Raw genomic sequence first — 18,297 nt, 5'->3', positions numbered from 1 at the left:
GACCTTTTTTTTTTTTTTTCTAAAAAGTAACTTTTACTATTTTTTTTTTTTAATTATGGGTTTTGGAATAGGAAAGCGATGTTGTACAACACTGGGAAGACTTCAAAAGAGAAACAGGGGTCGGTTGGTTGTTTTGTTTTCTCCTCCTAGTCTCTATGATGGACTTTAAAGGACTGTCGTTTGTGTATCTGTCTGGTTTGGTGTCTTTGGAATTAAACGTTTTAATTTTTTTTTTTTTTAATTGTGATCCTGTATTCCTTTTCTTTTTTTATTATTTTTAAAAAATTAAATTCAGGGATCCCTGGGTGGCGCAGAGGTTTGGCGCCTGCCTTTGGCCCAGGGCGCGATCCTGGAGACCCGGGATCGAATCCCACATCGGGCTCCCGGTGCATGGAGCCTGCTTCTCCCTCTGCCTGTGTCTCTGCCTCTCTCTCTCTCTCTCTCTCTCTGTGACTATCATAAAAAAAAAAAATTAAATTCAGTTTGCCAACATATAGTATAATGCCCAGTGCTCATCTCATCATGTGCCCTCCCTAATGCCCAGCACCTAGTTACCCCATCTCCCAACGCCTTCCCAAATGTTTGTCTTCTTTATCAAAATATGAATACTCATGAAAGTTTGGTCTTTTTTATTTGTTAAGCGTTCTCCTCCTTTCCGTCCTCCTTTTTTTTTTGAATGGCTGTTCTGTTCTGGAAGCTGGTGGCACCTTACACCAGTTCTTTACATGGGAACTTATGAGCCTAGGAGTTCATAAGGGAGGTGGAGGAGAGAATCATGTAAATAATTCTTGTCGGTGGTAAATGCAGTTTAAGAATGGGTAAGAATTCTGCGAAAGGAGCCACATAGAGGAACCATTATTTAGCCTGGAGACAACTCATAGTGGAACACTGAAAATTTTCAAATTAAAGTTAAGATGATGATTATATTTTCAGCAGTGTGAATAATCTTGAACTATGTCTGTAACAAGTTGTGGCTTGCTGAAAAGTTTTTATGCAGGATACCATGCGTAGGGGAAAGGGAAAGGTGCTGGTGGTTGTTTTTAAGCACATGTGCTATTGTTGCCCTCTAGTGGTTCTTCAAATCACTGCTTCCTAAAGATTTTCATCATAGACCGGTACCTGGAGGAAAGCGCAGTTTTCAGTGACAGGAACCCTTCAAACTTCAGCAAAGACTTAGGCATTTTATGTTGCAGCCCCTATGAAGAATTAACAATTTATAAAATCTTTAAGATGACACATGAAGTTCAGCATTCTAATTTTTTAGGAAGTTGTCCAAAGTAAGGAAGGTAAATCATTTAATTAATTAATTAATTTTTTAAAAATTTTTTATTTATGATAGTCACACAGAGAGAGAGAGAGAGAGAGAGGCAGAGACATAGGCAGAGGGAGAAGCAGGCTCCATGCACCTGGAGCCCGATGTGGGATTCGATCCCGGGTCTCCAGGATCGCGCCCTGGGCCAAAGGCAGGCGCCAAACCGCTGAGCCACCCAGGGATCCCAAATCATTTAATTTAGAATTTAGATTATTTTTAGATGACCCAGGAGCTCTTTTGGGACATGAAATGATTTTCATGAGGTTATTAAGTTTTTCTGAAAGAACAAATCATTTAAAGAGGACTGTCAAAGATCTTTCACTTATAATTACAATCTCATTTATATACGTATGTGTATAAAAATATATGTAAAAGAATATTTGATTGCTGTTTTATAATTGATTTTGCTTTGTTTCATTTTCATGGGAATTTGAATTAAAATATCTGACCTATATTTCATTTTTTGGTCTTTTTTGTTAAGAAATTATCTACGACGTACTAGGTTCATAAGTTACTCGTGGATCCTTAAAATACATTTTTTAAAAATTTTTATTTATTTATGATAGAGAGAGAGAGAGAGAGAGGCAGAGACATAGGCAGAGGGAGAAGCAGGCTCCATGCACCGGGAGCCCGACGTGGGACTCGATCCCGGGACTCCAGGATCACAGCCTGGGCCAAAGGCAGGCACCGAACCGCTGCGCCACCCAGGGATCCCTAAAATACATTTTTTAAAACCATCTATAAGTGAGTCTTGTTTATTTATCCAATCTAAATGTGTCCAATAACAATTAACAGTTTAACTTTAGTTTCTTATGAATATTAGCATACAAAATGCATTTGTAAAATGCATTTACGTCTCTTAGCAAAATATTACACTCTCTTTAAGCTATGCACACTAATTGGTATTAAATTGTAAGTCACCTACCAATAGAACTAAAGTAATTTACCTTTCATTTCAGAATGTTATTGGTCCTTTGGGTCTTATCTATAAAATGTTTCTGGCTTTGCTGTGGATTTAATTTTTTTCCAGCTGTTCCTTTTTTTTTTTTTTTTATAGACTTACTGAAATTAGACAAGTCTTTTTTTTTTTTTTTAAGATTTTATTTATTTATTCATGGGAGACACACACACAGAGAGCGAGAGACAGAGAGAGAGAGAGAGAGAGAGACCAAGACACAGGCAGAGGAAGAAACAGGCTCCATGCAGGGAGCCTGACATGGGACTTGATCTGGGGTCTCCAGGATCAGGCCCTGGGCTGAAGTCTTATTCATATATTTTCAGAATGCCTAATTTTACATATATTTTAAAAAATAATTTTAAGATGGAACTTTCAACTTTGAGACTACGTATGATTAATTAAAAAAAGTCTAGATTTTGAATTTTAAGCATATGAATGCTAGTAATCTCTGTCTTAAAAGCTTTATATCGAGTTTGAAAGGGTAGCAGAGTTGAGAGCCACTGATCTGAAAATAGATTTTCTCATTGATTATAGCATTTAAAGTAATGGTTTAAGTGGAAACTTAATCCTGTACAGCAGTGTAGCAAGCAGAAATACTTATCCAGTACAGTACAAAGTCATCACCAAATCCTACTTCCAAGGTAAATCTTTAACCTGCTACTTCTCATTGTCACTTTACTAGGCCTATTATAACTAGTTTTAAAACTAGTTTCCTTCTAGTTTATTGCCCACTTGTCGCTAGGGTGATCTTTAAGTCATGGCCCAGGGGCTGTACACCCTCATCAACTCTCTTGTTCCTGGGGCTATGTTCTTGCCATATTGTCCTTTGATGGAATCGTGCTTCTCTTCTAGGACATTAACGTTCGCTGCTCCTGTTCATTCAGCTCTCTGCTAATTCTTCACATAGGCCTTCCCTAATTAGTCATTGACCCCCGCTCATGTCCTTTTACTCTGCTCTATTTACTTTTTTATATTATATAATATATCTATATGTATTATATCTATAATTTTTCTGTTACTTTATTTTTTTCCTTTTTAATTGTTCATCTTCCCCATTAGAGTACAAGCTTGGATTCAGACACCCTATCTGTTACTTTCAGGGCTCTTTTTTTTTTTTTTTTTTTTAAGATTTTATTATTGAAGAGAGAAAGAACATGAGGAGGGGGGAAAAGCAGAGGGAGAGGGAGAAGCAGACTTTCCACTGAGCAGGGAGCCTGACATGGGGCTCGATCCAAGGACCCTGGGATCATGACCTGAGCCGAAGGCAGACACCTAACTGATTGAGCCACACAGGCACCCTGTTCAGGGCTATTGTTTGCTATTCTATCCCAAGAATTTGGGCCACTATGCTAGCACATAGTAGCACTCAAATATTGGAATGAGTAGAATAATAGCTTGCTTTCCACTAGTTACTTTGTTACACAGTGTTTATTGAGTTAATTGTTGATGGGTCTAATTTGTTTTATGGTTATAAATTAGGTAATGTACATCTATTTAAATACTATTCAGCTCACTTAATATCAAGTATTTGTTGCCTCCTATATGCTCTCGGAAAGGGAGAGCCTTGCACAGAAGTGTGGTCTAGCTAAACAAGACATGGATCTCACTGGTTTTTCCCTCCATTAGATTGTAAACTCCACGAGGGCAAACCCTTTGTTTCGTTCAGGGCTGTATCCCCAATGGGATTTCTGTCATGTAATAAGTAATATATTTTTGAATAGGAGCCTATAAGTGGAGGTCTTTATCTGGGCTGAGGAAGTGACCATTAGACTGAGACCTGTGAATCAGAGGTAACTAAGCTAAGAGAGGAAGGAGCATGTGAGAAGACCCCGGAGGCAGGAAAAATCTCTCTTCAAGATAGATTAAAAGATGGAATTGATAGAAGCTGGTAGTGTTTGGATGAGGGGAGCGTTGGGGATGACAGCATTCTGGCTCTGGTGAATGGGGGTGACATTCTCTGCAATGGGGGCATAAGCAGCCTGGTGGAAAAGATGTGGAGAAGGAGGCAAACCATAAGAGAGACACTCGTAACTCTAGGAAGCAAACCGAGGGTCCCTGGAGGGGAGGTGGGCAGGGGGGATGGGATAACTGGGCGATGGGCATTAAGGAGGGCATGTGGTGTAATGAGCACTGGGTATTGTATGCAACTGATGAATCACTAAATTCCACCCCTGAAACTGATAATGCAGTATATGGTAATTACCTTGAATTTAAGTAGGTAAATAAATAGGAATAAAAGAAAAAAATAGATGTGGAGTTTAGTTTTGATTATGTCAAGTTGGGAATGTATGCAAGGCACCAGGTAGAGATGTCAACTAGGCCATCTAGTCTAGGAGTCAGGACAGAGTCCTGGGGCAGCCTACTGGATAGAGAGGGTGTGGTGTGGAGGTGCTAAGGTAGCCTGGGGAGCCAGTGCAGCAGGAGGAAGGGCTGGGGGCTCAGGAGAGCTCTGCTGAAGTCATGCCTGAGCAGCAAGTTAGAGGAGTGGGTAGAGAGATGGAGAGCAGGAAAACCAACATCACCCTGTCCATCTGATGGACAAATAGGAAATAATTTAGTAAGAAGCATTTTTTACAAAAGTTAAATCCAGGAAAACATAAATTACTTAAAATTGCAAAAGAGCTAACTATTGTTCATATTTTGGCATCTGAACTTCTAGTTTTTCATATTTAACATACCATGTATATTATAAAACGTAATTATGCATTCCATAGTCCTGTAAGCTGTTTCATGTCCTTTAATATTTAGTCTTTCTTATCACTATACATGCTGCCATAGCTTCCAGTTTTGAGGGCTGTTTGATATTCCAGCAAATCCGTATATCATAGTTCAGTTTAAGTAAAGACCTGTTGGAAAACTTTTCCATTGTTTTTCATATTTTCATCACTGTAAGCATTCTTAGAAGTAACTTTAATTGTGACTATATGATGATTTTCTGAGAATAAAGTGCCTGGAAATAGAAGTAGTAAAATAGAAATGCCAGTTTTTACATTTTTTGCTAATATTGTCAAATTGTTCCCCAGAAGAGTTGTGCTTAATTTACTAAAATTCTGTAGAGATTATTAGTTTTTTTGAAGAAGCAACTGTTTACAATTAGATTTTTTTTAAATCACACATATATTGATGTACGGTTTTACATACAGTCTGTGAATAGTAGTAATGAGAGTTCAAATAAACTGATTTTAGGTAGATTCTATTAGGGCTCAACATTTTTCAATTTCTCATGAACTGATGGGGCTTAGTTTCAGGGTCTAGATGATATCAGTTACTAGAACTTGAAGTTGTGGGGATGAGGGAAGAAATTCCAAAATACTTTCCATTAACAATTTTTCCAGATATTAGCATTTGGTTAAACCAGGCACTAAGAGGGGTCCGGGATTGCCATGGGAACTCAATAGGAAATGCTCATCTTCTCACTTTGTTTCATCGGCTCTGCAAACTCTTATTTTTTCGAATTCGTCCTATTTTTGTATTTGATGGGGATGCTCCACTATTGAAGAAACAGACTTTGGTAAGAATCATTTTTTTTCTTTCTGCATTCTTAGAGAAACATAGAACTTTAGTTTTCTCTGTAGAATTTTGGATGCCAAGACTTATTTTGACATATATCCAACTTAATTTCAACTTTTAAAAAAAATTTATCTTGAACACATCAACATTTTTTTTTAAACGATTATTTGTGAGACTATATCCTGGGTGTAGTGATGAAATTCAGCTTTTAATAGAATGACTAAATCCTTACATTTGAGAGTTTTCCTTTTAGAATATCTTAGGTGTTCTACGTGTGTTTCAGTTGTGCTGCTGAGTATGATAGTCTGTTGGGGAGATGCCTCCATGAATTTGAGAGCGTGGGTCCTCAGTGTTTAAAGACTAATTGGATTTTATGTGGTGCCAGGTGTGACTAATGTGGATTATTGAGGAAGGAAGTTGACCAGGATGTAAAAGAATGACACTGAGTTTCTTCATTCTGAAAGTAGTTTGAAACAATATTGGAACAAAGTTGTGAGCTTTGGAGTAATTGTGTAACCCCCGCCTTGCCCCCCACTGCCCATGACAGCACCCATTTGAACATAGGACTTTTTATGCGTTGAAAATGCCAGTTCATCACTTCATAATCACACCAGACAGACATTGTCTAATTTAGTGAGGATGTAGGATAAGAGTAAGGATCAGTAAATGTTTGGAGACATTTGTTCCCCCAATAAAAGGTCTATCTAGACTTGCATGTTACAGTTTTAAATTATCCAAGGCACATTGTATCAGGAACTCCTTGGAAGGATTAGACAGGAAAAAAGAACTCCAGAATTTATCTACTAGTAAACATCTCCCTAATTCCCCAGCCCCATGATAAAGGTTTTAGCTAACACTACTATAGTAATCATTTTGTAATATATAAGTGTACCAAATCAACACATTGTATATCTTAAACTTTCCACAGTGTTCTATGTCTGTTATATTTTAATTAAAAAAAAGAAAGAAAGGAAAATAATGTTTTGGTATTTCCTTCTTATATTCCATCATAAGCATGGAGAGTATTCCATTTTTTCCTGCATGGACATTTCTTACAAGATTCTTCTGTACATTTTAGGATTTCTTATGATATAATCTTGAATGTTGAGGGACAGAATGGCATGTTAGTAATGTACTTTTTAATTTTGATTTTTATTTTCTTTGAGAGAAAGCGAGAGGAAGAGCAGGGGGAGGGGCAGAGGCAGAGGGAGAGAGAATCTCAAGCATACTCCCTGCTGAGCATGGTTCTGACACAGAGCTCATTCCCATGACCCAGAGATCATGACTGGAGTCATGAAGTTAGGAGTTGGAAGCTTAACTGGCTGAGCCACCGGGAGCCCCAAGTAATGTATTTTTATAAAGATCAGTATCAGATTGGTTTTGGCAATTTTAAAGAATATGTTAATAACCCCTTTTGAGAGACATTTGCTTAATTATATACTAATAAGTTTTAGGCTTCTGGGGGATGTTAAAGGCTATTTAAAAGAAACTGAAAGTAATACTTTCCCAAACACTATATCCTAGCCAGTCCGTTTAGTCGTAGGGAGATGGAGACGTCTGTCTTTTGCGTAGCAGGAACATACCCACTGATGTAACGGTTGGGAGGAAATACTAAAGCAGTCATAATCTGAAAACTCAGACAAACTAAATCCTATGGAGAAAAGTCACAGAAATGTTTTTAATATACTAACTCCCTGAAACAGTCTTGTGTCCTTTGTTTTCACAGGCTAAGAGAAGGCATAGAAAGGATTTGGCAGCCACCGACTCCAGAAAAACGACAGAGAAGCTTTTGAAAACATTTTTGAAAAGACAGGCTATCAAAACTGCCTTAAAAAGCAAAAGGCAAGAAGCAAATTACATTACTTTTGAAGATTAAGAGCTTTTAGTTTTTGTGTTGGATTCCTGTGGTTCCCTTTCCCTGATTTTAACTTGCAGATCACAGAGAGTGAAATCAGAGGAATAAGTGGGCTATCCATTGGACTCAGTAACTGGAAGTTGTGAAAATTCTCTGTTCGGTGAAGATCAGCTCTGATATGAGAATGGAAAGCTGTGGTAGTGGTTGTGGGCACTTTATACTTTGATTAGATGCATCTCTGTGCCTGCAGATGAGGCCCTGGCTGAGGTGCCTGGAGCCAGAGCTCCAGTGAGTTTTCCATTCTCCTGAGGGCATGCTTGCTTTAACAGCAGCAGCCAGGGCTGCAGGGTGAACCTGCTACAGCCCTGTGTTTTCCCCCCTCTCACCCCCTCCTCAGTGCCTATGTCCTCAGTTGGGGCATCTTACTGACTCAACATCCTATTTCCTGTCACCTCTGCTTAAGTCTGTGTGTGCTTTTCAGAGACGAAGCACTCCCCAGTCTTACTCAAGTTCGAAGAGAAGATGACATCTATGTTTTGCCACCTTTACAGAAGGAAGAGAAAAATAGGTAAATGTTTAACTGTTTAAAACTAGTAATTGTCTATATTTATGTTTTTATCTACATGATAAGACATGTAGGAATTAATGCATCTGAAAATGCATTCTCAACACCTTTTAGAATGTTTTTCAAAGACTAAGATTTTTAGTTACTAACTTGTCCTTGTGGTTTGGTAGTTTGTGTTGGTTTGTCTCTTCATTCTGCAGACCCTGTGTTAGCACTGTTCCTGTGTAATTTATGAAGGTGTGGATTTCCATTTTTCCTATCCTTTGCTTACACTTGTCGTCTCTGCCTGTTTCTCAGCTCGAGTCATCTTTCTGTCACCACCACGCTACAAGATGACACACAACATCCTTGCTAAATCTAGTAGGTACTTCGCAGGTGTCAGCTTACTGTACTTTTCAGCTGCACGTGACGTGGCATTTGTGTTGTCCTGCTATCTGGGCACCTCTCTGGCCACTTTCTCAGGCTCCTCTGTGGACTGTCCCTCTGGGTCCCTGTTCACTATCAGTGGCTTCTGTGGCTGAAGTGCAGGAGGGGGGCCAGGAAGTGTGTCTCTGCCCTCACCTGCCTGCATTCCTTTCTCAGGGGCTCTGGAGACACCAGGTAGCTTTCGAATCAGGCCAGTTCTGTTTATCTAGAGTTCTCTAGAGTTCTATAGATGATCAGGCTGTATAGAACAAGCTCACATTAAGCAAACTCAAAGAATATCAGAATGTTTATATATTAACTTAGAGTGAGAAACTAACCAAACAGACCAGAATTCTCTTGTTGGCCGCTCAAGAAGTATGCTCCTCCTCACTTCTTTCTCTGTCTTTGATCTTCCCTTTTTGCTGGAACCCCTACCCACCAAGTTCAATCTCTGCTTTGTGGTGTAGAAGCTCTTAAAACCCAAACCTGATAATTTCATTTCAGAGCTTGAAATGCTTCCCAGCTTCTCATTTCTTTAGGATAAAACTTCATCCTCTTAATCATATGCTTCTCCAACCTCACCAGGTCCTCTCTATCATCTCCAGGCAGGCTTTCTTTCCCTTGTTTCCAGATGTTTATAGGATGTAGTGTTGCTGCATGGAACACTTGTCTCCATGAATGTTCCCCAGACTCTACAACTGTACCTTTCTTATTTGTGGCTAAGTCCAAGCAGTGCAATTGCCAGAGATTCCAGAAAACTTTAGGACCCCCCCACCCCACCCCGCCAATCCACTTTGGAGTGAGATAATTCCCCTTATTGCAACTTTAGCAACCTGCTCCTCCTTTGTGATGGACATCGTTAGATCGTATTGTGGTTGCTCTCTGGCATGTGTCCCCTCCTGACTGGCTGTGGGAACAATGACAGCACGTATCATGCCATCTTAGGTACCATTGTAGCTCCTACAACTAGTGGCCCCTTGCTCAGGAAATATTTTTATAAGTTATCATTAAATCATAGATACGATAAATGTATGCTTGACTTTCAGTTCAGAAGAAGAAGATGAAAGAGAATGGCAAGAAAGAATGAGTCAAAAACAAGCATTACAGGTACTTAATGTAATTTTTGAATTCAGAATATATTCTGTTATTTGAAGTGAATGACACGAAAATGAATAATGAGGTAGTATGAATTTATGGAAGTTCCTGGTAAAAAAAAAAATAGATGCCTTCTTTATTGTGTGTGTGTATATGTGTATGTGTATATGCATGTGTTTGTCTGTACAAATACACAGGCACCCATACACGTTTTGCCTATTTATATGGCATTTGCCATTATGCATACATGGATATCCAAAATAAGCCATCTTTCTTTTACAACCAACAACTAAACAAACAATAAGTATACATAGTAATACCTACTTGTGTAAAAATAGAGAAAACGTACTACCCATAAATGACTTCAGGTAACATTTTGGTATGTATCAGCCCATTCTCCCACCCCACTCCTTATGGTTGAGTATCTGTGTGTATTTGGGTGTGTGTACATGTTAGGTATACATGCATGCATATATATGTGAATGTATGTCTGTGCCTATGTTCTAGGTATCCGTTGCTTGGTGGCACGAAAACGGTTGTTTGTCACCCTCCTCTCGCCGTTCCGGGTGCTGTTTAGCTCAGCAAGGCAGTCCTCTCCGCACGTAATCCCGTGTAAATGCAGGCAGTCCATAGCTGGGGCTGAAGTCCCCTCCAGGGCTTCCTTACTCACGTGTCTGGCAGTTGATGCTGGCTGCCCATCCAAACACCTGCCTGTGGCTTCTCCGTGTGGCCTGGGCTCATTCACAGCATGGCACTTTGTTCCAAAGGCAAGCATCCCAAGAACAAGTGGCTGGCAGAGTGCTGCGGCCTTTCCTAGCCAGCTTCGGATGTAGTGCTGCCTCCCTCCTGTGTGCATTCTGTCTGGGAGAAGTTGGTCAGTGAGGCCAGCCCCTATTTAAGGGGAGAGGAATTAGATGAAAGAGTGTCCGAGAATCTGTGGTCATGTTTTAAAACCATCACCTCAAATATTTTAATGAATGACATTTTTACAAATTAATGTACTGTAATAAGACTTTTGAGGTACAAGCCTCAACTTCTGCATTATTAATACAGCAAATGACAGCAGTCGTGGTGAAGACCATGAACATTGTGATTAAAAAGACGTGCATTTAGGTACGGACTGTTCTGTGCCTAGCTATGTGTTCTTAGACAATTTAACTTCTCCAAGGCTTTATTTCCCTTTTCTTTTTTTCCTTTTCTCTTCTCTTCTCTTCTCTTCTCTTCTCTTCTCTTCTCTTCTCTTCTCTTCTCTTTTTTCTTTCTTTTTTTTTTTTTGTAAAACAAAAATACTAACGATGCCTACCTCGGAGGGCTGATGGGAACAGAAAGGTGCTCCCTTAGTGTGGGGAAAGCACGGGGTGTTCTGAGCTTGACTGGCCTAAGTGCCGGCTGACTTGCACGTACACCTATACAACATACCTACATATAAGACAGCAAATTGTATTATTTTATTTTCTTTACGAATGAAGAGTTTTAAATTATTTTTGGTAATTATTTAAAATTTAGAAAAGTTTTTTACTTTTTGATGTCTGAATTTCTCACTTATCATTTCATTTTTGATTATAGGTTAAGAACAAAACAAAGCTAATCTAATTAAGGGAGTTACAGATATTGTTCAAATCCAAAAGGCCTGCCTTTTGAATCCCTGCCTTACTGCCCTTGTACTTGCTATTCCTGCGGCCTGGGATGTCATTGATCAGTCTTGTTGGTGTCTTTCAAGTCCCTGCTCACATGTCATTTTTTAATGAGGTCTTCTTTAACAAATGTTGTCTCTCTTCCTCTTCTCCTAATCTACTCTCGTATCAGATTAACCTGCTTTATTTTCTTGTTCATTTATTTATTTGTTTGGTTATCAAATGTCTTTCTCCATGCCTAAGAGTAGGGACCTTATCTGGCATGATCTGCCCAGTACCCTAGCACCTAGAACAGTGCCTGGCACATTAGGAGTGTCTGGTAAAAGGGCGAAAGATTTATGCGATCTGAAGAGAAACCAGAGGATCCCTGGGTGGCGCAGTGGTTTAGCGCCTGCCTTTGGCCCAGGGCGCGATCCTGGAGACCCGGGATCGAATCCCACATCGGGCTCCCGGTGCCTGGAGCCTGCTTCTCCCTCTGCCTGTGTCTCTGCCTCTCTCTCTCACTGTGTGCCTATCATAAAAAAAATAAATAAATAAAAAATTTAAAAAAAAAAAAAAAAAGGAGTGTCTGGTAAGTATTTTTTTCTTCTTAGTGAATTGAGTGAGTGAATGGATATATTCCCTAATCTACCTATTCTCTGATACTTGTTGCAGGTTATGTACAACTGTGTTTAGTCTGTTGTAGATTTCGTAGAACTATGTCTACAGTAGGTGCAATAAATATCAGGATAAATAGAATTAAGTGAATGAAATGTAAATTTCATAGTTACATTTTACTCTTTACAGGAAGAGTTCTTTCATAATCCTCATGCCATAGATATTGAGTCTGAAGACTTTAGCAGCCTGCCTCTTGAAATAAAGCATGAAATCTTGACTGATATGAAAGAATTTACCAAGCGAAGAAGAACCTTATTTGAAGCAATGCCAGAGGTGAAATACACAACAACATAATGCTTAGAATTAAGAACTTCAGCAAAATTTTTGATTAGGAAAAGCAAATTGATAAGCATTACTTATATAACATCTATGTTCAGTAAACAGCATTTGTGTCTCAGAGATTCACAAAAATATTTGTAATATATATTTGATCCATTATATAATTTGTAAGTTTGGACTTATACATATTTCTTCAAAGAAGTCTTTTGACTCTCTACTTAAGACCACGGACACCTGGGTGACTCAGCTGGTTAAGCTTCTGACTCTTGATTTCAGCTCTAGTTATGATCTCAGGGTCAGGGGGATTGAGCCCTGCATTCGGCTCCACACTTAGCATGGGTCTTCCTGAGATTCTTTGTCTCTCACTCTCCCCTTGCTTGTGCATGCTCTCTCTAAAATGAATAAGTCTATAAAAAAATAAAATAAAAGCAGCAGGTCTTTCTCCTGCTCTGTGTTCTCATAACACCCTGTAATGTCTCTATAGTTTTTAGCATCCAAATGTGCCTGTTTTTCTCACTTCTATATTTTCAGCACCCAGGTCAGTATCTATCACATACTAAGTGCTCAGCATAGGCTTGGTGGTTCAATTCTTAGGTTAGTTCATAACTTATTTTAACCCTAGAATACTAATAGTAATATAGAACTGAATGACAATGGAAAAGTATGTTCTAACTTGAAATTCCAGGTGTCTCTTCTTTGGCTGCAGGCCTAGAAATGCAATTGGACCTTCATCTTCCTTCTTCCTCTTTCTAGACAATGATAATAGGGAATTCAGTAGTAAATTCTTCAACTTGGAGCATCTGCTGATGGCTCCACAGCCACAGAAACCTGGAGCAGGTGGTGTGTGGAGTTGGGGTCAAGCTTATCTCCTGCTCAAGCTACACCATTAATTACTACTGCTTTTAGTGGGTGAATGAGTTTTGTTTTCTTTTCTGCTGCTACCACCTATTATTTCTCACATCATTGTTTAACTCACTGTAGGATAGAATATACATTTGGCAGCAGCATAGTTCCTAATGAATGGATGTAGTGGTTTATTTTCCGTAACTTTTTGAACACCTCTTAAATTGATACCAAAAATATGAAAAAGGCAGACAGGTCCTATTTCTTTCCCTATCAGTCCTTTGTTTTTCCATGAATAATGTGAGCACAGGAAAATACTAAGGTGTGGAGAAATGATATGGAAAGGACAGAAGTAAATTTATTTTCATTTCTAGGAGAAAAATCCGGGCTTAGTCTGTTTATCAGCATTTTATTTCTTGAGTGTGAAAGGATCTCTGGCTGGCCTTTGAGAAAATAGAATTTGGGTTATATAAACAACAGTGGTAAGGCATGGGAAGAAGGGAGATGGTCCCTAATGATTTGTTCCCTTTTGTTCTATTGTTATTTTGTTATCCAGAGCCTGGATCAGTAGATGGTAGAGTAGAGGGGTAGTGTTGCTCAGCAGCCCATGACATCTGTAATTCTGATAGGGAAGGGAGGGTCTGAGTCATCCAGGTTGGACCTTTGTATCTGTACATTGGGCAAATGCATTATTGAGAATAGTAATAATAGTAAGTATTAACATAATAGCAATAGAAGCAGTGTAGGGTTGACAACCTGTTTTTGATCTCACATCTACCCCTTAGTATCCTATGACTCTAGGGAGGCTACTTGTTTTGTCTCCGCTTTTTCATTTGTAGATGAGATAATGACACAGGTCTCATGGGGTGGCTGAAAATAAAATGGGATTATATGTATAAAACCTCCTAGAAAATGCCTTCCAGAAAATGCTTTATAATGTTATTTATTATCATAAATTATTTATTAGAGATAGAACCTACACAAGAGGGCATGAATAAAGGGGGGCAGAGGGAGATAATCCTCAAACAGACTCCCCCCCCCCCCAACCCTAAGCACAGAGCCTGTCTAAATGTCATATCTCATGAGATCATGACCTGAGCCAAAACCAAAAGTTAGATGCTCAACTGACTGAGCCACCCAGGGGCCCCAGTTTACTTGGATATTTAGCTGCATTCCAGAAGGTTGTCTATTTATTAAGCCGTAATCAAAATGTCATGGTGCTTGGCATGCATTATGTGCTCAATAAATACTTTTTGAGTAAATGATTAAATCATAAACAGTATCCATGATTTCTTTTCTTTTGCCTGAATCTTTTTGTTTTAAAGATTATTTTTTAATAAGGTAGTTATAATTTTTTCCTAGTATTCAGATTTTACTTTTAAAATATGAAAATGTATGAGACGCCTGGGTGGCTCAGTGGTTAAGCGTCTGCCTTCGGCTCACGGCGTGATCCTGAAGTCCTGGGATCGAGTCCCACATTGGGCTCCCTGCATGGAGCCTGCTTCTCCCTCTGCCTATGTCTCTGCCTCTCTCTCTCTTTCTCTGTGTCTCTCATGAATAAATAAGTAAATAAAATCTTTTAAAAAAATATGAAAATGTCATCAGTGGAAAAAATCAATTACTCTTTGTTTCCTGGTGGGGAAAAGAAAGGAAATGGAATAATATCTGTTTTTAATACAAAAAAAAATTTTATTTATTTTTATTTTAGGAGTCTAATGACTTTTCACAGTATCAGCTCAAAGGCTTGCTTAAAAAAAACTATCTAAATCAACACATAGAAAATGTCCAAAAGGAAATGAATCAGCAACAGTCAGGACAAATCCAAAGGCAATATGAAGATGAAGGGGGCTTTTTGAAGGAGGTGGAGTCAAGGAGAGTGGTCTCTGAAGACACGTCGCATTACATCTTGATAAGAGGTATTGGGTAGCATCATTTACCTGATGGTTAAAAACCAAAAATATGTTGTGTCTCTGAATTCTAGGAACTACCACCATACTTGTGTAATAATAAATATATGTAGCCCTTAATGGATTACCTACTATTGTACTAACCTACTCTTTTTATTATGTATTTAAAATTTATTTATTTATTTACTCCCACTATAATTCACATATAGTGTATATTAGTTTCAGGTGTACAATATCATGATTCAACAATTCTGTACATTACTCAGTGGCCCTGTACAAACCACTTTAAAATTAAAAAGCAAATTAACTATTAGTGCTGTTTTTTAATTTAATTTAATTTAATTTAATTTAATTTAAATTCAGTTTGCCACCATATAGTATAATACCCAGTGGTCATCACATCACGTGCCCTCCTTAATGCCTGTCACCCAATTACCCTATCTCTTATTGCTATTTATTTATTTTTAATTTATTCATGCAGAGAGGCAGAGACATAGGCAGAGGGAGAAGCAGGTTCCCCGCAGGGTGTCCAATGCAGAACTCGATCCTAGAACCCTGGGATCATGCCCTGAGCTGAAGACAGATGCTCAACTACTGAGCCACCCAGGCGTCCCTCTTTTAGTGCTATTTAAATGAAAATTTATTACTTCATTTATGGGAACCAGTATTCTTTTATTGATCTTACTAGGAGTATATTATCTCACTGTAAAACTACATAATGAAAAGTTTTAATTTTTTTTAAGGTATTCAATCTAAGAAAGTTGCAGAGGATTCAAAGCCTCTGCCTTCTTCCAGTGAAATGCACAGCAGGTCTTTTGACGTGAAGTCATCTCCATGTGAGGAACTGAAGCCAGAGAAAGAACCTGCTGCTACCCCTCCTTCTCCAAGAACTTCCCTGGCAATGCAGGCTGCCATGCTGGGAAGCGACTCGGAAGAGGAGTGGGAGAGTGAGAAGCAAAAGCGATCTGATGCGAAGAATGCACCTGTGTCACCACTTACTGTATTAGCTATTCAGAAAGTTCTTGACGATGATGAAGACATGGAAGCACATGCCGGAAATGATGTGCAGACAGGAGGGTCAGGAGTGAAAAAGTTGCTTGAGAACAGTTGCTGTGAAGAAACTGTTGAAGATCTTAAAGAGGGAGATGGAGAGGGAATGCTCTTGCCAACAGGACCCCATCTACCCCTTATGAATTCTGCACATGAAACCAGCTCTGACACTGGCAAGAGGCTGGCAGACCCAGCTCATTTGTCACATCCTGTCTTCTGTCCAGGAAGTGTTCTAAAAGAAGAAATGTCACTTATGCATTTGGTGAGTGAGGCCTTTCAGAAAAGCGATGAGTTTACTGTTAAGGGTAGAGAAGACCCAGTTCCTTCAGAAAGCACAATGGTGATGCCCAGTGATGCACCTGGACTCCAGAGTGGGAGAGAACTGAAACCAACTCCTGGGATGAGTTCAAGTTCTGTGTCAAGGAATGAAACATACACCAAAGAGCCTGAGCTACAAGAGCTTTGTCCATCGGGCAGCAAATATGATTCCTCTGTTCTTTCAAGTGATGATGAAACAGAATGTGAAAAAAATTGTGATTCTGAAATAATTGGCACTCTCCATTTGCAAGAAACGAGTAATACACAAAGTGTCCCTTTGGAGGCGATGAGTAACTTAGAAGATGCAGTATCCTTTAATGGTAAAGAGCCTGAGAATTGCCTGAAAACCATCCAAGAACATGAGACAGTGGAATCTGCAGACCAGGACTTAATTTCAGTTCCTAAGTCCATGGAGCCAATGGAAATGGACTCTGAAGAAAGTGAATCTGATGGTAAGTACATTTGCGCTTCAGAGATACTGAACTGTAGGTTTCACTTCTACAGGAGCCACAGAGAGATTCTGTGGTTTAGTCTGTTACCACTAGTTACCACTTTGTTCAGATAATGAACTAGGAGCTCAGAAAGGTGAAACGGCTTTCCCAAGGACACACAGCTGATTCTTTTTTTTTTTTTTTAAAGGAGGGAGTAGCCTAGTTGGAAAAGGTAAAAGTGAGTCTTTTAACTTTATGTTTTGAAATAATTACAAAATTTTCTTTTAAAGATTTTATTTATTTGTATGAGAAAGAGTATAAGCAGGGGGAGGAGCAAAGGGAGAGGGAAAAACCCTGATGTGGGGCTAAGTCTCATGACCCCAGGATCATGACCTGAGCCAAAGACAGATACTTAACCGAGTCACCCGGGTGCCCCTGAAATAATTAAACTTCATACATTTAAAAGAATGTTACAAAACTTTCTGGTTCCTTCATCCAGTACCTGAATGACTAGCACTTTACCATGTTTGCTTTATTCTATCCCTGTCTTTTTATATATATTTATACACATATACATGCTTACTATATATTTATATCTGTACAGACTTCTATATGGTCGATCCTCATTCACAGATTTCTTATTTGCAAAATTGCCTACTTATTAACATTGATTTGTAACCCCAGAATCAATACACAGCAGTAGTATCTTTGTGGTCATTCATGGACCTGAGTAAAGTGTCTAGAAATTTGAATTGCCATACCACTCCCAGCTGCAGTTGCACAAGGTGTCAGTGTTTCAGCTGTCTCACAGAGGTGACCAGAAGGTAAACATGGGAGAGAGCAGTGCAGTGCAGACCGAGGAGCTCTGGCGTGAGCTAGTTGGATGGGGTTTGAATCCCAGTTCTGGCACCTGTTAGTGGGTCAGCCTCAGGCAAGTTTCTACACTCCAAAACCTCATTTTCTCTTTTGTAAGATAAAGAAATTATAGAGTTTACCAAGATTTAGGATTTGTGATTATAAATATATTTACTCTGTGAACAGTGACATATTCTGGATTCATTATTCACAGTGACTATATAGAACATACTGCTGTGAATTACAAGAATTGACTGTACACACACAAGCTAACTTTTTTCCTGGTATCTGCTGAGCTTCCCCATTCTAAAGTTACTGTTTCCTCTTTGTAATTAGTATTTTATGGAAAGGAATTTTTAAAAAAGGTTTTATTTATTTTTCATGAGTGATACAGAGACAGAGGCAGAGACATAGGCAGAGGGAGAAGCAGGCTCCTCGCAGGGAGCCCAGTGTGGGATTTGATCCCAGGACCCTGGGATCATGACCTGAGCTGAAGGCAGATGCTCAACTACTGAGCCACTCAGGTGCCTCTAATGGAAAGGAATTTTTGAGGCTATGTAAATACGCTGTTCCTGAAAAAGGCTTTGCCCACTTATTTTAGCATTTATTGATAACTTTTGCCT

At 39.1% G+C, this 18,297-nt stretch overlaps 1 protein-coding gene across 7 annotated transcripts in view; it reads left to right on the top strand.

The window, feature by feature from the left end:
* Positions 1-18,297, top strand: part of ERCC5 (ERCC excision repair 5, endonuclease) — a 33,892-nt gene that overhangs the window by 893 nt on the left and 14,702 nt on the right. For 2 of the 7 annotated variants that reach the window (XM_072782431.1, XM_072782429.1), the window contains exons 2-8: positions 7,507-7,622; positions 8,117-8,203; positions 9,652-9,712; positions 10,208-10,467; positions 12,121-12,264; positions 14,822-15,029; positions 15,764-16,840. In XM_072782431.1, coding sequence (XP_072638532.1) covers positions 9,676-9,712; positions 10,208-10,467; positions 12,121-12,264; positions 14,822-15,029; positions 15,764-16,840 — 1,726 coding nt within the window. In that variant the 5' untranslated portion in view covers positions 7,507-7,622; positions 8,117-8,203; positions 9,652-9,675. Of the gene's footprint in view, positions 1-5,605; positions 5,782-7,506; positions 7,623-8,116; positions 8,204-9,651; positions 9,713-10,207; positions 10,468-12,120; positions 12,265-14,821; positions 15,030-15,763; positions 16,841-18,297 lie in introns of all 7 variants that reach the window. The other 5 variants (XM_072782427.1, XM_072782426.1, XM_072782428.1 and 2 more) reach the window with 4 other exon arrangements.

The sequence above is a fragment of the Canis lupus genome, chromosome 17 (assembly GCF_048164855.1).
Source record: "Canis lupus baileyi chromosome 17, mCanLup2.hap1, whole genome shotgun sequence".
Lineage (NCBI taxonomy): Eukaryota > Metazoa > Chordata > Mammalia > Carnivora > Canidae > Canis > Canis lupus.
Note: the sequence above shows the minus strand (reverse complement) of the source record. Positions and strands in the feature narration are given on the sequence as shown.